The 23,912-nt window shown below is 35.0% G+C and overlaps 3 protein-coding genes and 1 long non-coding RNA gene across 6 annotated transcripts in view; 1 reads left to right on the forward strand and 3 right to left on the reverse strand.

The window, feature by feature from the left end:
* The window catches only part of LOC306886233 (uncharacterized protein), a 30,121-nt gene extending 25,600 nt beyond the window's left edge, over positions 1-4,521 (forward strand). For both annotated transcript variants that reach the window (XM_079443182.1, XM_079443181.1), the window contains one exon: positions 1,043-4,521. In XM_079443182.1, the coding sequence (XP_079299308.1) occupies positions 1,043-1,248 (206 nt within the window). In that variant the 3' untranslated portion in view covers positions 1,249-4,521. The remainder of the gene's footprint in view (positions 1-1,042) is intronic.
* Positions 4,344-8,644, reverse strand: LOC306886234 (transmembrane protein 179-like). 2 transcript variants are annotated; one of them, XM_079443184.1, is made up of 4 exons: positions 8,282-8,644; positions 7,145-7,282; positions 6,736-6,814; positions 4,344-6,489 (listed from the first exon to the last, which is right to left on the reverse strand). In XM_079443184.1, the coding sequence occupies exons 1-4, from the start codon at positions 8,581-8,583 to the stop codon at positions 6,307-6,309; spliced, it is 702 nt and encodes a 233-aa protein (XP_079299310.1). In that variant the 5' UTR covers positions 8,584-8,644; the 3' UTR covers positions 4,344-6,306. The 2 variants fall into 2 exon arrangements, with proteins under 2 accessions (XP_079299310.1, XP_079299309.1); XM_079443183.1 differs by having other exon boundaries at positions 6,736-6,832; positions 8,282-8,632.
* Positions 8,645-12,190: 3,546 nt separating this feature from the next.
* Positions 12,191-18,073, reverse strand: LOC306886364 (uncharacterized protein; the record flags this gene model as incomplete). Its single annotated transcript, XM_079443399.1, has 7 exons — positions 12,191-12,773; positions 13,910-14,082; positions 14,528-14,643; positions 15,028-15,118; positions 16,785-17,094; positions 17,202-17,370; positions 17,988-18,073. 7 exons carry the CDS (start codon positions 18,071-18,073, stop codon positions 12,264-12,266), a joined length of 1,455 nt encoding a protein of 484 aa, XP_079299525.1. The 3' UTR covers positions 12,191-12,263.
* A 410-nt stretch (positions 18,074-18,483) lies between these two features.
* LOC306886104 lies at positions 18,484-19,070 on the reverse strand. The gene is made up of 3 exons (XR_013785606.1): positions 18,934-19,070; positions 18,653-18,843; positions 18,484-18,548 (listed from the first exon to the last, which is right to left on the reverse strand). It is a non-coding gene; the product is annotated as an uncharacterized lncRNA (long non-coding RNA).
* Between the last annotated feature and the right edge of the window lie 4,842 nt (positions 19,071-23,912).

A 23,912-nucleotide genomic window follows, 5' to 3' on the forward strand; every position in this document is an offset into this window, starting at 1 on the left:
TTTGCTGTGTAAAATACATATGTGTATCACATGATTATGTATATATAGTACGTAATGTTTAACTAAAGCAATGTTAGTAAAATGGCTTCTCACAAGACAAGCTAACAGCTAACTAGCATGCTCACAGCTTGCGTTTTTCTGTATGGGATGGCCTGTGAATGTGCAAACTGATTCAAAGTATAAAAGTAATAAAAACTATGAAAAAACAAAATACTTAGAGCATATTTAAAGAATTACTCTGAAGCCCTGCACATGACATGTAGGTGAATAAAAATATATAGGCCTATATGTTCCCACAACTTATTTTGCTCCCTAATTTTAGTTAGTTACTTGATATTAGGGTACGTATACACAACAATGATCTACTAAAAACAGAAAAGTTCTTCCTTTTACATTTGTCGCGTTCAGACAACGTTGTCAAAACAATCGTCTTTCACACGGGATTCGTGAAAATGACTTAAATTGCGGTATTATGCATGCCAGACCAGTAGCTGGCAATGTCACTTTGTAAAGAAACACTACACAAACATGATACACATGCGCATGACGTCACCATTTCACAAATTTGCGTTTTTGTAGTTTACACAGAGATTATAGCGGAATCGTTTTCAAAAACTTTGAAACATGTTTTCAGAAGTTTGTTTGCAGGCCCCCAAAACGCAGTTGTCATGTAAATGAATGTCCAAAACACATAAAACGTTTTCTGTTTTTAGTTGAAAATGGTGTGTAAAAAAAAAAGCGGTGTACTAATTCGTTCCCTTGTTTTAATTAAAAATTGAGGGAAAGAAGTAGCACACCATGGCCACAATTTACTAAAACAAGAGAGCGAATGAATAAATTGCGATAACTAACTTTTAATTTGTAGCCATGATTTAACTAAAATGAAATCATGTGAAATCAAAATAATGTGAAAATGAACTAATTCTTAATTTGTGGCCATGCTAGATATGGTTTTTTTTCTGCATTTCGTATGACTCTTGTTTTAGACCGTTTTAAACAGTTGCGCAGCAACAAATTTAGCATTTCGAATTTTGTGTTCCAGTCTACGACACTCCCCAGAGCCATTTGCACCTGGCCCTGCTCACCTGCCTGTTCCTCCTCCTGTCTGCGCTGGGTCTAGCACTGTACTGCACGGACCGCCGGAGACCCCAGCGTGCCTGCGAAGAGCTGCAGACGGCACTAGCTGTGTACCTGCTTCAGTTCAAACAGATCGTTTGGGCCTGCTGGATCTGGCTGACCATGCAATGACCATAACTGGCCACAGGGGGCAGCAACGGGCAGGAAGAAAAACAAAAAAAACATAAAAGGTCAGGATGTTTTTTGAAGGACTGTGGAGGAAATAAAAGATAAAGGTCCTCTTGTTTTATTTATTGCTTTATTTTCACTGTTATAATCAGACTGGCCACCAGTCGAATTTTCTGAGGATGTTCAACATCCACCTCTTTTCTTTTGTGGATGATTAAAGGCCATGTACTTTTCCACACCATTAAGGGATGGTGTGCCTTTTAGCCCTTTAAGGTGGCATAGCTAATGCCACATCCTCATTATACCTCATTATACCGTATATATTTAGATCTCTGTATGTAGCTCTTTTTCCTCGTATAGTGGTTCTGGATGGTATGTTTTAAAGGAATTGTTCACCAAAAATGTACTCATCCTCAAGCCATCCAATATGTAGATGTGTTTGTTACTTTATCAGAACAGATTTGGAGAAATTTAGCATTGATGTGCAAGTGATGTAATGCTAAATATCTCCATATCTGTTCTTTTGGTCATTTTGTGCAGCAATATTAATTAAAACCTTTAGCACTCAGAATTATACAAGACTGTCGAGAGAGAAAACCAATGAATGAATTCCGTCCACAGGTAGAGCCCGACTGATATATTAATAGGTCCGTATTATCAGTCAAATTAGGCATGCAAGACATTGAATACCTTTACAGGTCTCTAATAAGCAATATGAAAAAGAGCCACATGTAACGGTAAGTACATGCATAATATCATGTGCATTGTCACAAATAGTTACATTTTAGTGCCGAGAACACATTGCATGTGCTCATAGATCGAGTAAACGCATGGCTGGATCATTTCCTGCTAGTGCTGTTCTTTGTGTTAATTTGCTTTATATAATATTTCGTTTTGTATCAAAAATGGTTGATTTCTGAAGCGCTATTTTTGTCTTAGGATATAAATAGCAATATAAGGGCTTTCTGATTCAAAGAGTGAATTTAGGAAACTGCTGAAATAATAAATTTACTGTATTACAAAAATAAAGACAGGATTGAGTTGGAAATATGTTTATCCTCAGACATATCCAAGAATGGATTTATTTTCATCCAGCTTCAAAACATCTTAATATTTTTATTTTGGTGCAACTATGTCATTTAATTTGAATTTAAATATTAAAGACATGATCCTCATTTTTATTGAGGATTCTCCTGAAATTTAAGTTATTTAATAATATATTTAAAATGTTATATTGTTATTAGTAAAATGTCATGTGGTGCAACTCCCCAAAAACTTAATTATAATTTACCAAATTTTATAAAAGATTATTTTCTTCTCTTTACCGTGAACACTCTTATGTCGTTGACTCATTCTTGGATCAGACCCAAAATCAGTCGGGCTTTACAGATTGTGCACACTTTATTCTCTATGAACCGATGTATCACATTATATGACAATTTTAATGTCAAATAATATTTCATTTATTCAATGCTTTATTTTTAATGCACTTGCTGTACATTATGTGGTTGAATGTGTCTGTGGAATGCAAGACAATGCTATTTATTTTACTAATAATCAAATAGGTTTAGAATACAAATATGCGTTTTATGCATTTATCAAACATGTAAATGACACTAATCATTGTTAAAGAATATAGTTCAATGTAAATGAGAAAAGAGAACTGGCACAATGACGTCACTTTTAGCATTTATCTACTTTACAAGAAACGAAGGGCAAAGCTGTTCTAAGCACAAATCTTTCCATTCTCTCAGAAAGAGATATAAGACTGTTGAAGGATGAGTTGGCCATATATTGTGTCATGCACTGCCTGATTTAACTGGCAAATGAAAGAATGCCATTTTAAATAGCTGAATGCGTTATGATACTCGCACTATTTAAGTTTATATTTTACATAAACCTGTACCAGGCTTAAGCCTAATAATGGTGCATTCATTTGTTTTACTGTGTTTTATAAGAATTTTATTTTACTGTTCTACTCAAGTTTTACTCCGTTAGTCTCTTAATCTTTCTTTAAAGCAGCAGCTGTTCAGTATCTATTTTTCTAGTTTTGGGCAAGCATTTTCTATCAAATTATATCAGCCTTTGGTTTCTAGTGTCAAAAATAGCTTATTTCCATTAGCACACAAGCTGGCATGCATTGCTTGAATTAAAGAGACAGTACACCCAAAATTGAAAACTCTGTCATCGTGAAGAGATATTACACACACACGTATATGTTTGGGGTCAGTTAGAATTTTTTTCTGAAATAAATGAATATTTCTATTCAGCATGGATGCAATAAATTGATCAAAAGGGACAATAGAGACATTTAAAATCTTACAACAGATTTCTATATCAAATTAATGCTGTTCTTTTGAACTTTCTATTCATTATCCTGAAAAAATATATATTATGTATGTATGTGTGTGTGTATATATATTTATTTTTTCTCATCATTGGTAAAAATCAGCAAATCAGCCTATTAGAATAATTTCTGAGTCATGTGACACAGAAGACAGGAGTAATGATGCTTTAATATCACAGGAATAAATTACATTTTCAAATATATTAAAATGTAAAACTGATATTTTACTGTATTTTGAATCAAATAAATTCAGCTTCGTCAAGAGCTTTCTTTAAAAATCTTACTGACCCCAAATATTTAATATTTATTAAAAATGCAGTTGAATTAATCTCCATCAATACAACTGATTAAGAGAAATAAGTTAAAGTTGCACAAATGATTAACAAAACTACCGTGACCTGCATCAAATCACTGTGAGTGAAAATGTCAAAACACAAAACAAATGTTTGATTATATCAGAATATTTTGTGCACTATATGTCTATTAAATGTATGCAACACATAATTAGCACACTTGCTTACTATACCCATTTCAGGGGAATTCGGATGACAAAAGGGAAATAAACTAAATATGTTGTACTGTTGAGCTAGCCATTCGCTGAAGCAATAAAATTGCCCCAGGACAAGTACACATTCTCTATGTTTAGTCTTTCTGTAATATGTATTTCAATAGAGGTGCTTTATGGCAGTATATTCACTGCATTTCTTTTGTTTCAAATACTCAAGACCAAAAAGAGCTCTAAATCATCACTATAGTTTAAAGACTGAATTTTATTTATTTCATGATCAGAAAAATCAACAATTGCTTTGTATTTTCATCATCATTGCTGTTTATACTGCTATTACTGCTTTTATTAAATAAAAAGCCCTATAATGTTGAAAGTTGCAGAGATGTGTTCACACTATTACACAATAAATAAAATGATGCACAAAACAATCTTATGCATAATGTTTTATACTCGGAAACGTGGGCCTGAGTGTGTTACAGAGTTACAGTGAATCACGACTCATGCTCACACATCATAAAACTAGCTAAACTAAAACAGAATCCTTTAGGGTCAGGAGGACTAGTTATCATAAGATGCTTGAACCAAAATAGCCATACATCAAATTTTATTGCAACATGCGCAACAATATTTCAGAACATGGTGAACTATGACATAATCTTTATATCACATATCTCATCAACTTATGAGGTTATATCCTGAAGACTGAAGATTAGTCACTTCAGTATTTTTAAAGAGCCTAGATTTCCTCTTCGTCTGTCTGAATTAATTAATAGCCTGTAATATGTATGTACATGCAAGCATGTTTTCAAGAGCAATCCCTTTACATAGGAAGGATACTACCACAGTCATAGTCATCATTATATATGTCTTACACATAGAGGCAGTACTGGAAGTAAAGAAAACCAGACATGGATCACACACACTTCAAATAGTGTTTAAAACAAGTATTACCTGAGCTACAATGTATGCACTAAGTCCAACTCCTCAGCTAATGTATAGAGCACTGATGGAATAGAGACTGACTGGAAGCTGTTGCTCTAGCGCTGCTTTAAATAGGCTTTAGAAGGAAAGAATCATTTAGTTGAGTAAAAACATAAATGGCAATAAGACGTTGATTGTATGTCACACAGGATTATTTATGCAGACTTCCTTAAATATCCCCATAAATAAATAATATCCCAAATATCCATATCGTTCCAAATTTGTCATTTTTTAATAAACCTGACAAATTTCCATCCCTCCAAGAAAAGTTAATTCCACCAAAAATGAAAAAAGATGCTCAAGTATGCTTGCACGAGAGCCAACGAGGTTTGTTCTTGCATGTGACTCAAGCATGTTTACAATATTTAATGTGCTCTGTGTATGTGCATTGATCAATGTCTATATTAATTCACATATGAAGTTACCATGTCTCTTCGGAAGACGTGGATTAAATCGCTCAATTCATACGGATTATTTACAATGTTATGAACTTTTGAAAGCTATTGTGGAATTGACTCATTGAAGGGACAGAAATTTAAGGAAGCTTGGGGAAAAAAACAGCGACTTGCAAGTTTGTATCTCATCATTTCTGTTCTAAACCTCGCAATAGCGCGTTTACATCTAGCGATTCTGAAATAGTTTGAATTGCAAGATACAAACTCAGAATTGCGAGAAATTAAGTCAGAGTTGCAAGATGTAACTTAAAATTACGAGATATGAACTCAGAATTGTGAGATATAAACTCGCAATTGCTATATTTAAACTCACAATTCTGTGAAGTCTGAATTGTGATATAAAAAGTCGCAATTTTTTTTATTCTGCGGTGGAAATGGGCTTCCATGGAAATCTCACAGGTTTCATTGAAAATATCTTCATTTTGTGATTTGAAGATGAATGAAATTCTTACAAGTTTGGGACAGCATGAAGTAGTAAAAGAAATCAATTTTTCTTAAACTATCCCTATAAGTTATTGATGTTCACTGTTTATCTTGTGTTTCAAGCTCAACACAAAAACTGTTGCGAGTAAATGATCTATGACCTCTGTCCGAACATTTGAGTGCACGTGAATGTCTATGTCGAATGTCAAATAAAATGTTATTCGGAAGCATTTGGTTCAGTTAAACTCAGTTTAGGTCAATCTAAAGTTGAGAAACACCAAATTTAGAAGCTTATTAACCCAATTTACTTGACAGTACATCTCAATGCGTTGAAAATGTTGAGTTGATCATATCATGCCACTTTTCTCATCTACCACATCAGAGCGCCGGCGTGACGAACGCCCAATTAGGAACTCTTTCTCGTGGATCAAGCTGTCAACCAGATCCTCTTGACGGTAGTTGTGATAGACCTTCAGAAAGGCCATGACGGTGATACCGAGCCAAGTCAGCCAGGCTGCCCACAATCCAAACTAGAGGAAGCAGAGGAGGATTGACTGTTATATTCATGATACAAACTGGTAATGAGCAGTGTGAAACAGAAACTAGAAAAGGAAAATTCAAGACAGAGTTTGAATGTTGTCTAATGTTGAAGGTTGGTAAAGTGCTGTAGGGCTGAAATTAGTTTTTTGGTTGAACTATCCCTTTAAGCCAACACAATGATTAATATAAAACACTCGTGTAGTTATCACACACACTTTTATTTTTAACTGACCAACCTGTGCTATGGAAAACTGGTCATAAAAAGCAGAGTTGTCCAACCCTAGTTCAAGATCAGTGTCCTGAAGATCCTCACAGCTAGAAATGAACAGCAGTCTGTTAGAAATGATTCACAGACTTTATCAAGTAGATATTGCTCATAAAAACTAAGAACAAAGCTGCTTATCAGACACATTCAGAGTTTATATTCAAACAATGTAGTAGTCTGTGGACACTTAAACAAGCCAAAAGCCTCTGGCTAATTTCAATGTCACCAAACCCTCTCTGACAGAGGAAAAAAGGCCTATCCAATTAAACGTGGCTCTTATAAAAGCAGTCTAAAAACAACAACTATCTGTCATAGTTTTCAGTTTCTTATATACATTGTAGTGTTTATATGCAAGTGGGATACCTGAGTGTCACGCTTACCTGCTGGGCATACTGCCTCCTTCTGTGATAGCATCACACCATAGATTGAAACCCACACTGACTATTGTGCTGGACAGGAACACAGCAAACACTACGAATGTGCTGATGAGCAAGTTCAGGAAGGCATTGAAGATTGAGCTGTATAAATAATAAAGACAATTTTACAGAAGTCACCATTTTCACTCTCCAGTTGTTCCAAACCCCTACTGTTTTCTTTCTTCTGTGGAACACAAAAGAAGATATATTGCAGAATGCTGAGCTGCTCTCTTCCATAAAATGACAAAGGACATTGATTCAATGTTTATCCTCCAAAACGCTGTGTATAGTTATCTGTGTAGTTTTTTTTTATTAATTAGGGATGCAAAGCTGGTTGAAAAGCAATACAAATATGTGACAGTTCACCTAAATCTAATTTTGTATAATAAAAAAAAAAGAGAGAAAATCGCATCACATTGTGAGTGGAGTAAATCGTTACGTCTCTATTATTAATATTTATTTCAGTTTTAGTTTGAATTATTTTAGTACATCGTTAAACTAAATTAAAATGAGTAATGAAATGAGTAATGAGGGATGAAATAACCCTTTTGAATGGTTTTCAAAATTATTCAAATAAAATTGTAGTTTCATAATACAAATAATTAAATAATAGCTGCCTATACTGCTTTTCATAGTGTCTTATCCTGAGAATTGGCTGATTTAGTTGCATACTAAATATTAAAAGAGTAGAATGTCTATTAAATGAAACTGGCCTTTGATTTCAGGCTGGACAGACTATAATCATAGAGCAATGATTAATAATCAATCTCATTATTCAAAATTCATTCCATGATTTCAAACTGTTCTAAACCCTTCAGTATAACCACTGATGCCAGCTGATTTATACTTTATATTAGGCCACATTCTTCTTTAAAACAATGAAACTACTTAATCACAAACTGTGTCACAGTTTATTGTAATTGAACATGTTTCCCATACAAAATCGAATTTAAAACTAAATATTTAACGAATATAGTAGCTCATCTGTGCTGCTGTATGACATAACTGCATCCATGAATCCCATCCACCGCACTGGCACGGGTCTAATGCATGTGAGGCATCAAATTCACAAGCAATACGATGAAAGAAGCAATCACTCACTCATCGTGGCCTTTGCAGATGAAGAGCAGCAGCCTCCAGGCTTGTACTGCGGACAGGATGAGCGACGCGATGCCGACAGCGGTGATGAAGCTGCAGGAGGTCTGTGGTCCCCACTCCTCAATGATGAAGCGCTGCTTAGACACCGTGATGTTCTCGTTCTGCCACATCCCCCGCGTAAAAAGCAGACATTTCCCGCGAAAATCCTCCGTGTTCTCCGACAGAGGTACTATAGCTATAAAGCCAAAAACGAAGGCTAAAAAATAAAGGATGCATTGCGCGAATATGAAATGATCCATAGGCATTTTGTCTGTGCTGCGCTGTCGCTGCGGCTCTCGCTCTCGCTGCAGATGCGCAGTCAGGCTCTGCAGCAGAGCACAGAAATACAGCTCAAGGCATTTATTCCTGGAAAAAAGCATCAGAAACCCACTACACTTAATTAGATGTAGTTTTATGGAAGGCTAATCCATACAAAAGCGGGTAACACTTTTAATTAGTAAGCCATTAGTTCATTAGTGGCAAATCTGATAAGAGTAGGGGAGAATATTCAGTCAAGTTTGTTGTATTTGGCTTTTAGGCCTAATATTCTTTTATATATATATATATATATATATACACACACACACACATATACATATATATATTTCTCTCCTGATTCAGACAAGACAACCTTTTCACTGGAGGAAGCAATATTATGACTTGAGGACTCATATTTTAGCCAAAAAGCAACAGTTTGAAGTTAAAAAAACATCTTAATGATGATTTGTTTCTTATAAACACACAGCTTTTCACTTTGCATGATGTTAATTGGTGGACTGTAGTCATGTGGATTACTTGAGGATTATTGTGATATCTTTATCAGCTGTTTGGACTCTCATTCTGACGGCACCCATTCACTGCAAAGGATTCATTAGTGAGAAACGAATTAATGCTAAAGTTCTCAAAATCTCTTCAGATGAAGAAACGAATTTATCTTAGGATGAGTCCATTTTCAATAATTTTTTGGCTGAACTATTCCTTTAAAATAAAAATGTCAACACTGTGGTATGTGAATATATGTGTAAAAATATATAAAAAATATATGTGTCTTTTCTGTTATGCATGCAGCAGCTCATTTGAGGTATAAAAAAAATGAATATGCGTGTAAATTTAAGGAAGTGTTTCCAGGAAAGATATACTCTGGTCAAGTTCAAGCACTTATAACTTTAATCTGCATAACAGGTTTACATAACTTCCAGCTTGAAGTTATTGAAATATGACAGAATTCATCAAATCCACTGATAATACTTACTCATGTTTGTTGATGCCCCTCTAAAAAATGATGTTGCCTCCTACATGATGATAGGATTGGCTTTTGTTAGTTATAGAGACAGAATGGATAACAGAGTTGAATAATGGGATGAAAAGTGATATTGGTGACATAAGAAAACCTTGATTCAGTTAAAACAGATTTCAAAAGAAAACATTTTGGTCTGAAATGATCTGAAAACCTATTTTATTTCTAAATACGCATCCAGGCTTTTTTTATTATTATTAAAAGTAGGCAAAATGGCGATAACTGACTCAAAGATGAAAAGTCATTAAATTTATGTTATATTATTAATAATAATATTTTATCCAAGACAGGAAAATGTACTGCATAACAGTACATACTGTACATAAAGCTTTCTAAAGTGCAGAAGGAAATCCATTGAGCTGCTTGCTCAGCATTTAGGAGTCATTCAGCACTACATACCGTACACGCTTCAGCTATTTTCTGCGAAGTGGTTTTGTGAGGCGCAGAGCAGCCAAGAAACCATTCTTACGGAACGGCAACAAGCCGAGGAAATTACAGTATGTGGGTCCATTTACCTTTGAGTAACAACCAGTGCCAGAAAGTCCATTGAAGCAATGAGTGCACATTTGAAACAGTTGGTTACAAAGACGCCTTCTGTAAAGCAGCCTCTGTCATGACCTGTACAGCAGGTGCATCATAACACAACCGATATTGTGTTAGATAACTTGGACAAGACAAGACGTGATCATATTATATAGTGTTTTATAAATAACAATAGCAAAAACATGAAAATCTCGAGTTTTCAAATACCTTGCATTGAACAGCAGAGCCATCATTCTCATAACATTTGTAATTCCAAGCATAGAAACTCTATTTATAATTTTAACTGTGTGTGTGTATGCATGTGTGTACATAATGTTTTATACATTAATTTATTGTGATCTACTATAACTACCTTTTAACTAATTTATAATATGCTGATGATTACAACTCGCCATGTTACAACACTCATTTTGTCTTCTATATATGCTAAATGTATTTTTGTTTAAGCTCATTTGGTTCGTTTACTCTTTTTTCCTTGACGTCCTCGATGTGAAGTTGATCCGTGATCCATCTGATTAATGGTCACTTTAAGAGATCCTCTCTGGCCTGAGAAGTCACCCTTCACAGCCTGAACACAAAAAAAAGCACATAAAATAACATTAAATTAAATTTACATAAAATAAAATAATATAGCTGTTTTTAAATTATATGGATAGAATGAGAGAATCAATATCCTCGTACCATTAATCAGTGCATGAAGTAATAGGATAAAAGCAGCTGATAAAGGCTATAATTAAATGTCTATGACAGGTTTTTCGCCATTCTCATTTGTCACAACAAAAAATGGTCCAGGTGGAAGAAAAAAAGGTTATACATTATTTGGCATAACCTTCATACTGTATGTGTATTCACTTAACAGTTCCAAGAAGAACAAATATCATAGTTCTTGAATAAATTGAGAGACAAGTGCTGGCTTGGCCACAATTAATGATGGAACCATTGTATGGTCACTGAAATACTGAGAACATTTACATTTACTCATTTAGCTGATGCTTTTATCCAAAGCGACTTACAATTGCTATATATGTCAGAGGTCGCACGCCTCTGGAGCAACTAGGGGTTAAGTGTCTTGCTCAGGGACACATTGGTGTCTCACAGTGGATTCGAACCCGGGTCTCTCACACCAAAGGCATGTGTCTTATCCACTGCGCCATCACCACCCGAGAAGTCATATACGGTATCAAAAATGCCCCTTTGTGGACTGATTATGTAGAATAAAATATTGACTTTTACAGAAACTGAGAGCATGTTTGAAGTTGCATAATAACCACAGAGCATGGTATATTAATTGCATTAAATAAGATGATATTGTGAAACTGATTAGTAAAGCTCTCACCAACTTTCACTGTTTGTACAGCAGCAAACCATTTAAACCAAGTTCTTGTGAAAAGCCTCCATGTGTCCATTTATAGCAGTCTAAATTCTACGGGCAGCTTTTACCATCAATCGATGGTGCTGAAATGATTCTGCAATGCAAAAATCAGCTCGCTTTCCTGATGCAATACTGCCCCTGTGTGGTCAGAAGTCTAGGCTGTATTCTATATATTCATTTAAACAAATCATAGGTAAATATGCATACCTGTTTGACCTCTCGTTTTTCCACTCTTGGATTGGATGGAGGATCTAAGAAGCTTCCAAGGACATGAGGTTGGGGACGTCGTGGGACAGGGGATGTCCGTTTTTCTGTAGAGGAAGCTAAGAGGATTGGTTATTAAATCAGTGGATTGATTTATCCACATGGACCAGAGAAATTAAAAACACTGCAAAGTTGGATAACTAATAGCAACCATTGTTTATTGATTGTTACATTTGCCTACATTGTTAAACATTCATTTTATGAACAGTTTTACGTAATTCTATTTATTGGTCAATATTTAATTAAAAAAAAAAATATATATATATTTATACTGTTTTTCTCATCACAATAACATTGAATGTTCCACTAAAATTTGACAACTAAAAGTGTCTAAAAAATATTTTTTTCAACAGTATATGTAATGTTTAATTGTAATTTTTTTTGTAATTAATTTTTTGTAAAATGTTTTGAAATTGTTTTTGTGTGTGAGCTATCAATCCTATTGTAAATATTATAAGGCTTGATACTCTTTAGGTCACAGTACATGTCTTACCTTGTGTGACGGGAGAGACCTGCTCTAAAGCAGGAAGCAGCCCGCTTGAAGCCCTTCGAGTTTCCAGCGCCTGTTTCCACCAGCTGCCCAGCTTACAGTGACCCACCCGGTCTGAGGTGGTCCGGAAACACACCGCTTCTTTTGTGCTGGTGACCCTGGACTCACTGGAGGACCGGTGTCTGGTCTGCTGAGAGACACTGAGCTGCTGGCTGTGGACGGGGCTGGAGCGGGAGCTGATAGGATTCTGGAGCTGACGGGATCGTTGGGAAAGGTGGATGAGGCTGAGGTCCATGATGGAGCTTTTAAGGGCACTTAAGGAACAGGCCTGGTAGAGTTTTCGGTCAGTGTGTTGGAGATGATCCAGGAGGTCGTGCATGGTATCCGTGAGGGTGCAGGAAGTGAGGATTTCTGGCTGGTCTACAGCATCCTCAGAGTCATGGCAGAAGTCTTCCTGACATTCCTCCACCCGTGAAGGAGAAAACGCACGCTTGACACAAGACCGACAGTCAGAGATCAGTCAAAGAGGCAAAACGGTTATGGTATATCCATCTGTTATATACAGTTTAAACATACATACATACAAAAACAGAATCTGATACAAATCCCATTTGTTGATGCTGTAATACATGGCCATTATGAATACTGCTATAAGATATATTTTTAAACAGTATTGTATATTAAGAATATTATAAGAATTCTATCAATATACAAATAGATAAATAAGAACATTTCATTAACTTGTTCATATTAAATAAATGAATGAATTAATAAACTAACTTAATTGATCATTTCATGAAACCTGGTGCTCATATTGAATGAATGATGTAATAAATTAAATGAGCTAATCAATTAATTAATCAATCCAATTTACATCAGTTGGTGCTGCAATACATGGCCATGTTTTATGAATGCCATTTTATGAATAAGAATATCACAATTAAGAATATTTTAAGAATAATAGAAATTAATGAATGAATAAGCATTTCATGAAACCTGGTGTTCATATAAAATTAATGAATTAATTAAATTAATTAATCATTTCCTGAAACCATATTGAAAAAAATAATGAATAAATTAAATCAACTAATCAATTAATCGATCCAAATCATGTTGCAATTCATTTGAATTAATTCAATTGTTGGGGATATTTCAGAAACACTAAAGCTGATGTTTATATTAAATTAATAAACATACAAATAAATATTTTTTATAACTAAATCCAAATCACATTTATTGATGCTGCAGGATTTTATGAATACTATTCATAATATATATTTATAACAATATCATATTTTCTTTATATCCTATATCACATAAAAATATAATATTTTAAGAATACAATCAGTCAGTCAACCAATCAATCAATCAATAAATTAAGCATTTTAAGAGAAATAAATAAATACATAATTTTTTTAAGCACCTGATCAAATTCACATTATTGATGCTGCAATACACAATCAGAATTTTATGAGTACATTTGTTTTATTTTTTTTTTTATTTTTTTTTTTACAATATATAAGGTATGCCATCAATGCATACTGTATTTTAAATTTAAGGGGTTAGAGGTGAAGTTGGCAATCTAAACTTCAAACTAAAATCTGCAATATGGTCAGTATCACTCACCCTTAAAGGCTTTAGCTGCAGAAAGCTGGAGGTTCCTGACGCCTCAGAATCCTGCAGGCGAACAAACTCTGTTTTTGGCTCACGGGGTGAAATGATCCACTCTTCAGTCTCAGTCAGATTCTTGGGCTTGATGCTAACAGCATCCTCCACTGTTTTATAGTAAGTAAACTTCTCTGTGAAAAAAAAGTGTGATCAGTGTCATCCCACAGTAGTTGCGTTACTATATGTGTTTTGTAAGTATTAAGTAAATCTATACAGCATATCTTGTATTATTTAGACTTTGAGACATTGAGTGTTTGAGAAAATATAAATCCATATTAAAATCTCTGACTTTTGATTACGCAGGTGAGTTTGTGAAATTGAGATGATCTCTGAAACTATAGGTCATAACATAAGATGCTATTGTGGGAAAAAAAAAAATCTCAGATGCTGAAAACTAAGAAAAAGTCTCCACTTGCACTCAATCTCACTGCTGTCAAAGGGGAAACGATTCAGATGTTATATCTTCTGTGATTAACCTGTCCTGTGGGCCGAGTATTCCTCTTTAACTAGATTCTAAATTACGAGGAAAAACTCAGCTGATTAGAAAACTACCAGTCATAAATGTTATTGACTCACCATGATTGGGTGATAAAAAGTTATGACTCTCCGCCGGGATCTCGGGAATTGAGCACACTGATTGATTGTCCTCATTACTGTAGCAGTTAGGGTGAAGGTTAAGTGTGCGCAAGAGCCTAAAACAGCAAAATAACTGTAGAGTACTAATAATAATACTACTGTAGAGCATGACTATATACAGTGCTATAAAACGTACAAAACAGAATGTTTAAACCATAACCAACTGACAAAATCATCCCAAAATTACCTGAATGACAATTCTAGTAACATGAAATCATCCCAACTCAACAGAGCGACAAAATTAATGTCTATCATGATTTTATGACCATTTTAACTGTAATGTAAAACGACCTAGTGTTTACTTTCACTTCACATTTTTCTAGTCAGTGATGAGCATTTCATTAAAGTTAATGTTCATATTTGTTTATAAACCCATCTGTCCAGGTTCCTTAAAATGCTGTTCATTTTCAGAGTTTGATGTGCGATGAATAGTGGCTCACCTCCTCTCTGCATGTGTAGCTTCTACTGCGTCGCCCTCAGCTGAGTGTGAGATGATTCCAGATACCACACTAGGTAAGATCTTCTTTATAACTACGGTATATAAAAGAGGTGCTATTAACGTTAAGCATATCATAACAGTATGGAAGCTTTATTTTGCATCACAAGATAAATAAATAATAGAAAAAAGTCAGAATTGCAAGATATAACTTAGTATCTAGCAGTTGTGAGTTTACATCTTACAATTCTGTGTAAACTCAGTTGTGAGAAGAGAAGTCAAGACTTGTGAGATATGAACTCACAATTGTGAGAAAAAAAAAGAATGCAAAAGACCTTTTTTCAGAATTGCGAGATGTAAATTTCGAGAAAAAAAAATTTGAATTGTGAGATGTAAAAATTTAGAGGGAAAAAATTGCTCGAAAAAAGTATTGCAAATTGCATGTTAACTCAGAATTGTGAGGGAAAATAAAGAATTGTGTGATGTAAAGAATTGTGAGGCAAAGTCATAATTGTGATATGTAAACTCAGAATTGCAAGAAAAAAGTCAAGATCGCCTTATGTAAACTCAGAATTGTGAGGAAAAAGTCAAAATTGTGAGATGTAAACTCAGAATTGCACGAAAAAAAGTTATGATTATGTGATGTACACTCAGAATTTAAATGAAAAAAATCAGTATTGCGTGATGTAAACTCGGAATTAAGAGAAAAATTAAGAACTGCATAATGTAATCTCAGAATTGCGAGATGTAAACTCGGAATTTAGAGAAAATACATAAGAACTGCGTAAAGTAAACTCAGAATTTAGAGAAAAATTTGAATTCTGTAAACTCAGAATTGCGAGAAAAAAATGAGAATTGCGAGATGTACGTAAACTCAGAATTTACTGTAGAATAAAAAATCTGAATTGCAAAATGTAAACATAATTTAGAGGAAAAAAATAAGAATTGCGTAATGTAAACTAAAAATTGTGAGAAAAAAGTAAGAATTGCAAGATGTAAAGTAAATTTAGAGAAGAAAAATAAGAATTGTAAGATGTTCAGTCTTGCAAGAATTGCAATATGTTAGGAATTGCGAGAAAAGTCAGAATTGCATAATGTAAGCTCAGAATTTAGAGAAAAAAAATAATTGTGAGATCTAAACTCAAAATTAAAAGAAAAATAAGAATTGCGTAATGTAAACTCAGAATTGCGAGAGAAAAAATGAGAATTGCAAGATGTAAACTCAGAATGTACTGTAGACGAAAAAACCTGAATTGCAAAATGTTAAGTCTTGCAAGAATTGCGATATATTAAGAATTGCGAGAAAAGTCAGAATTGCATAATGTAAGCTCAGAATTTAGAGAAAAAAAATAAGAATTGCGTAATGTAAACTAAAAATTGTGAAGAAAAATGTAAGAATTGCAAGATGTAAAGTGAATTTAGAGACGAAAAATAAGAATTGCAAGATGTTAAGTCTTGCAAGAATTGCAATATGTTAAGAATTGCGAGATGTGCAACATGTTAAGAATTGCGAGAAAAGTCAGAATTGCATAATGTAAGCTCAGAATTTAGAGAAAAAAAATAATTGTGAGATCTAAACTCAAAAAGTGAAGGGAAAAAGTCTTATTTCCGAGTTTATTATCCCATAATTCAGATTTTGAATTTGAATTATAAAAATAAGTCTCAGTTACCTTTTTATATTTCTTCCTGTGACAGAAACGGGTTTCCATATTACAGAATTATTACTATGAAATAATTCGATTCAGCAGTCTACAATCTCACCTACGCTTTCCCTGCTCAGGCTGTTGATGGATAGTGCCTCTGTTGTGCCTTCTAGAGTGAGAGTTAGATCAGGACAGCCAGAGATCATGTCTGCAGAGGTTTTGTCCTCATATGTGACGTGGTCTTCCTCTTCTTCAGGCACAGCAGAAGAGTTATTCTGCTTCAGGAGGATAGGTTCCTGTGCAGAGGGGGCTTCAGAGTAGACAGCTGATGGTGAAGAGCAGGCAGATGTGAAGAAGCCAACAGACTCCATGCTGTCAGGAGATGTGGAGCGAGAGGAGAACACTGGCAGTGAATCACACATCTCCTCCTGTGTGGACGGATGGATAGAAACAATGATTACTAGCTTGATGGATAGATGGATGGATGCTGCATACATTGTAAATGAACATGGTTGTTATCTGTGAGTCAGTGCACCTCTGGCTGCAGAGGCAGGTCTTCCTCACGCTCTTCCTCATCAGCGCTTTGCTTGAACTTACAATGAATGTCAACTGATATGCTGTTAGCAACATGACATAAGGCCTGGGATGAGAGCTGTGCACTATTTACACTGTTCTCCATGTACTTTGGCAGCAGCAGCAGCACCCTAAAAAGCAGAAAATAAACAACAGTAAATCCAGTCTTCTTTTACAAATAGCATAATGCTATTCAAAAGTTGTATTATTATTTTTAAGAATTTTTTTTTTTTTTCAGCAAGGATGCATTAAACTGATAAAAAGTGACAGTAAAGGCATGCATAGTAATATAAGATTTCTATTTAATTTTTTAAAAATAATTTTATATAAAAAACTGGAATTTACATTATAAACAATATAAATATAAATATTTATGGATTTTAATGATAATTTGTAAATTGTTGTTTATAATAACAACATTATTATTATTAACAAAAAACAACCACAACAATAATAATAATAATAATAAATGCTTCTTGAGCAGCAAATCAGCATATTAGAATGATTTCTGAAGGATCATGTGACACTGAAGACTGGAGTAATAGCTGCTGAAAAGTCTGCTTTGCCATGTCAGGAATAAATTACATTTGAAAAAAAATAAATAATAATAAAATAATAATATTTTTTAAAACATTGTTTTTACTGTATTTTTGATCAAATGAAACATTACAATTTTTTTTTTTTTTTTATTGACAGCACACTTATGAATGATGATGGATGGATGCTAAAAGGTGAGTCTGTTTCTTACCTTCTTTTCTTTGGTAGTGGACATATCTCAGAAATAGTTTGCCTGAGGATCTTAACAAAATCTCTTGGAGCCAATGGGTCATCCATGTGGTACAGCCATGCAGACAGTGGATGGGGAGTTTGTCCTTCATGTCCATCACCCACACAGTGAAATCACATAGTTTATATAGAACCTGAGGACTATATAATTTCAGCTAACATGTATGTTTGAGATGAATGCAGCTGTAGTTTACCTGCTTCAGTTCTTGGCTGGTGACCTGCTGTTTCTTGCATTAGCATTTGTTCCTCATTGGACTCCATATTTTTGCTTTCTATCAGCTGGAGATGAGCCATACCCTGCCACAAAAAATAAATGGATGACAGAGAACAAATTTGTTTATTCCATAATTTTTCCAATTATGCCAGGGAGAAAATCATTACAGCATCTAGAATCACCTCGCATAGAGAGGCCAACATATTTCTACAAATCCCACGATTCTCACAGACATGAATGAAGTGTTTGAACAGGTGAACATCTTCAGTTTGGAGTCCTCTAATACAAGCCCAGGCCTCAGATATACATCTGAAACATAAACCATAACCCATAATTATAACTGTATACTCCGGTATATGACAATTACAAAAACACCAAATAACTTAAGATTCCTCAGAAAGATTGTAATTTACTTGTTGTTTATTAAGATATCCACACGGAGTTTGATGTCTTGAATGTTCTCCATTGCTGGTGTGATGCTGTACAGATACTTCAGTGCTGCTCGATTCGCTCCTGTCTTCAATAACGTCTTCAGAACAGCACAGTGGTGCCATGACAGTGTTGTAGAACAAGTTCTTGGACTCAATAAGACATTCATTGATTCCTGGGAATAAAAATGTTCAGAGCTCAATTGGTTTAGACCAATGAAATAAGATACCATACAATTTGTGTGATGGTATTGAAAACATCTCACTGTTACTAATCCGTGATCTAGAAGCCAGAATCCATAAATCTGTTGAGAAAATGAAGATGGGATACTGAAAACATTACAGAATGACTGCAGGAGATCGTCTTTCCAGTGCAGGAAGATAGACACATCCAGTACAAAGTACATTATCTGGAGAGGATTTGTTAAAGAGAGTTATCCTCCAACCACAAGAGAGCAACCAAAGCTAAGAATGTAAATTATTTGCAAATCATTATATATTATATACACATATATATATATATATATATAAATCCACACACATACACACACATTACAGTTCAAATTCAAATGTTTGGTTGGTGTCATTATGATTTTTCATGCTTTTGAAAGAAGTATCAATAAAAGAATATTATTGTTAAATATTAATAAAGTTTAAAATAACCGTTTATCCATAAAAACTAAATTTATTTATATATCTTTTTTTTCTTTTTGGCAACATTATTATGGAAGACGATTAGGGCCAAGCAATAATAAAAAAATAAAATAAAACCATCCCGAGATTTAAGTCATTATAATGCAAGATTTAACTCGTTTAATTTTGAGAAATATGTTGAAATAAAATGTTGAGAATAAAATTGTTAAATTACGAGAAAAAAAGTTGTTGTGTTTTGAGAAAAAAAAACATAAAATTTCAAGTAAAAATATCCAGATAAAATGTTGAGAAAAAAGTCATACTTTGACAATGAACTCATTGTGTTTCGAGAAAAAACTTCAAGATAAAATAAAATGCTGAGAATACATTTTTGAAAAATAAAATGAATGAGAAATAAACATCTCACTGACCCCAAACTTCTGAATATTAGAATGAAATATACCCTTAGTATTTAAATTGTATTAAGGCTATTTAATAGCTCTCTCTCTCTCTATATATATATATATAGGAAATAACTGGAAAAATCGGCAGTGTATTAAATACTTATTTGCCCCATTGTATGTATATATATATATATATATATATAGATAGATAGATAGATAGATAGATAGATAGATAGATAGATAGATAGATAGATAGATAGATAGATAGATAGATAGATAGATAGATAGATAGATAGATAGATAGATAGATAGATAGATAGATAGATAGATAGATAGATAGATAGATAGATAGATAGATAGATAGATTTACATACAGTGGGGCAAATAAGTATTTAATACACTGCCGATTTTTCCAGTTTTCCCACTTACAAAGAATGGAGAGATCTGTCATTTTCATCGTAGGTACACCTCAACTGTGAGACAGAATATAAAAAAAAATCCAGAAAATCACATTGTATGATTTTTGAATAATTAATTTCCATTTTATTGCATGAAATAAGTATTTAAACACCTACCAACCAGCAAGAATTCTGGCTCTCACAGACCTGTTAGTTTGTCTTTAAGAAGCCCTCCTATCCTCCACTCATTACCTGTATTAATTGCACCTGTTTGAACTCGTTACCTGTATAAAAGACACCTGTTCACACACTCAATCAATCAGACTCCAACCGCTCCACTATGTGCAAGACCAAAGAGCTTGTCTAAGGACACTAGAAACAAAATTGTAGACCTGCACAAGGCTGGGATGGGCTACAGGACAATAGGCAAACAGCTTGGTGAGAAGGCAACAACTGTTGGTGCAATTATTAGAAAATGGAAGAAATTCAAGATGACTGTCAATCTCCCTCGGACTGGGGCTCCATGCAAGATCTCACCTCGTGGAGTATCAATGATCCTGAGAAAGGTGAGAGATCAGCCTAGAACTACACGGGAGGACCTGGTCAATGACCTGAAGAGAGCTGGGACCGCAGTCTCAACGGTTACCATTAGTAACACACTACACCTTCATGGATTAAAATCCTGCAGTGCGCGCAAGGTCCGCCTGCTCAAGCCATGTCCAGGGCCATCTGAAGTTTGCCAAAGACCATCTGGATGATCCAGAGGAGGCATGGGAGAAGTTCATGTGGTCAGATGAGACCAAAATATAACTTTTTGGTATAAACTCCTCTCGCCGTGTTTGGAGGAAGGAGGAGGATGAGTACAATCTCAAGAACACCATCCAAACCGTGAAGCATGGGGGTGGAAACATCATGCTTTGGTGGTGCTTTTCTGCAAAGGGGACAGGACGACTGCACAATATTGAGGGGAGGATGGATGGGTCCATATATCGTGAGATTTTGGGCAACAACCTCCTTCCCTCTGTAAGAGCATTGAAGATGGGTCGTGGCTGGGTCTTCCAGCATGACAATGTCCCCAAACACACAGCAAGGGCAACTAAGGAGTGGCTCTGTAAGAAGCATTTCAAGGTCCTGGAGTGGCCTAGCCAGTCTCCAGACCTGAACCCAATAGAAAATCTATGGAGGGAGCTGGAACTCCGTGTTGCCCAGCGACAGCCCCAAAAGCTGAAAGATCTGGAGAAGACCTGTATGGAGGAGTGGGCCAAAATCCCTGCTGAAGTGTGCAAACCTGGTCAAGAACTACAAGAAACTGTCTGACCTCTGTAATTGTAAACATAGGTTTCTGTACCAAATATTAAGTTCTATTTTTCTATTGTATCAAATGGAAATTAATTATTCAAAAATCATACAATGTGATTTTCTGGATTTTATTTTTTTATTCTGTCTCTCACAGTTGAGGTGTACCTACGATGAAAATTACAGATCTCTCCATTCTTTGTAAGTGGGAAAACTTGAAAAATCAGCAGTGTATCAAAAACTTATTTGCCCCACTGTATGTATATATGTATATATGTATGTGTGTGTGTATACATATATACACACACACACACACAAATATATATTTAACCATTATACTGGGATATTATTCTGGAACTTAAATGTACATTAATGAATAACATAACATGAAATAAGTGTACAAAAATAAATATATATAAACAACTATAATAATAGAAATAAGGAGGATACAATGGCTTGGGCAGACAGGATGTCAATATTAGGCAGCAGCACTAGCTTTAGCAAAGCTTCTAGAGATGGTGGTGGGTATGTCTGATAGGCACAATCTTCTGAAACCCATATAGGTCCATAGTCTTTGTCCATATGAGCTACCATGCCCTGAATAAGGGAGCTCCACCGGTACTTATCCTCAGCATAATCACTGATGATAGAATATTAGTTATTAATATTTCAAATTATCATTAAATATGAATAAAAATACAGGTGCATCTAAAACAATTAGAATATTGTGTAAAAGTTCATTTTTTCTTGTAACTTGTTTCAAAAAGTGAAACTTACATATATTTTAGATTCATTACATGTAAAGTAAAACATTTCAAAAGTTGTTTTTGTTTGATGATTAGAGCTTACAGCTCATGAAAGTCAAAAATCAGTATCTCAAAATATTGGAATATTTACTTTTGAGTTTCAATAAATGACCATCCATACAGTATACTTCCCTACATCCCTATTTCCGGGTATCTCTTGTTCTTTGAAACCACAATAATGGGGAAGACTGCTGACTTGGCACTGGTCCAGAAGACAATCATTAGCCCCTTTCACACAGTAATACCAGTAAATTGCCGTAAAATGACCGGAACGACTTTAGTCAGTCTTTTTGTTGATTTAATTTTTGTTTCAAACTTTTGCATTCATGCAGCTGCTTTTGTCCCAGAGACATCGTAATAGACGACTACAAACCAGTGCCCGGAACAAAGCGGGGTGATGGATCCGGCATGTGGTTAGAGGAGGGAGAGGTAACGGAGCATTCAGCCGATTACATTGGTGGGCAGCTTAAGTGATTAACAGCCTGCATCAGTTGCTTTTATTCAATTTTGAAAACAGCAATTCCCAGGCCTGGGGGAAAAAAATACTCAAAAATAATGAAATGTTATTTCTAATTTTAGTTATAATTAATCATGTCCAGAATTTTTGTGGATTGTGTGTATATTACATAGTTTTACTCATCCCCGCAGCTTTCAAGTTTATAATGAGGGAAATTCCTGCAAACATTTATTCAAGATAGCAAGTAGGTTATATGAGTAAATAAAAACTCACAAACACAAACAGATTAAATCAGTAATTTGAAAACAGCGTGAGTGATTGAACGCGTCTTCTCTCCTTCACTTTATCAAAGCGGCTTCACATCAGCGTATCTCGTCTGCAACAAGCTGCTGCACACCGATCCAAGACTTTCGCTCAGATGTCGGGACAGTTGACAAAATTGTAACTTGCTTAATCGGGTCATTGTTGCATCGTCACAAAAATGTATAATTTGCACGTCTTTTTAAGCCAATCGGTACTCGCGCGGCCCAGAGGCTGTTTCAAGGCTGAGTGCTCACAGTCACGTCCAAAGCCGTCTAGCGTGTATCATATTGAGTTATTTTACGTAGTTTGTTGTTGTACTTAAGTGGCCAAATACACACAAAATTACGCAAAAATGGCCGTCCTGGCGAGTATCCAGGTTTCCAAGTAAATGTGAACAGATGAAAAAAAAAAAACAGTTATGTTACACAAATGCAGAAGTCTGTGCGACGGACATGGGCGGATACATGGGAAAGTGTGGAGTGAATGCGTCATCTGTGTCAGTGTGTTATGATTGGCCCGGAGTAGAGTCTTACGTCAGCGCGTTCTGAACGTGTACGTGCTCATACCGGTAATTTTCCTTCTGCGTTCACACACAGCAGAATTCCGGCAATTTTTGTATTTTTTGAAAAGGTCCTGTTCACACATGATCTCTTTACGGCAATTTGCCGGTAATTTTCCGGAAAAGTCTGTATGTGTGAAAAGGCTTATTGACACCCTCCACAAAAAGGGTCATTACTGAAAGGTGTGGCTGTTCACAAAGTGGTGTATCAAAGCATATTAAATGAAAAGTTGACTGGAAGGAAGAAACTGGGTAGGAAAAGGTGCACAAGCAACAGGGATGACCGCAAGCTTGAGAATACTGTCAAGCAAAGCTGATTCAAACACTTGGGAGAGCTTCACAAGGAGTGGACTGAAGCTGGAGTCAGTGCATCAAGAGTCACCACGCTC

This window comes from Barbus barbus, assembly GCF_936440315.1.
Source record: "Barbus barbus genome assembly, chromosome: 20".
Lineage (NCBI taxonomy): Eukaryota > Metazoa > Chordata > Actinopteri > Cypriniformes > Cyprinidae > Barbus > Barbus barbus.

Coding starts and splice junctions, on each gene's coding strand:
- LOC306886234 (XM_079443183.1), bottom strand. CDS start 8,583: ATGCCTATGGATCATTTCATATTCGCGCAATGCATCCTTTATTTTTTA. Junction 7,283..8,281: donor ATCTGCAAAGGCCACGATGA/GTGAGTGATTGC, acceptor TTATTTATACAG/CTCAATCTTCAATGCCTTCC. Junction 6,833..7,144: donor GGAGGCAGTATGCCCAGCAG/GTAAGCGTGACA, acceptor CATTTCTAACAG/ACTGCTGTTCATTTCTAGCT.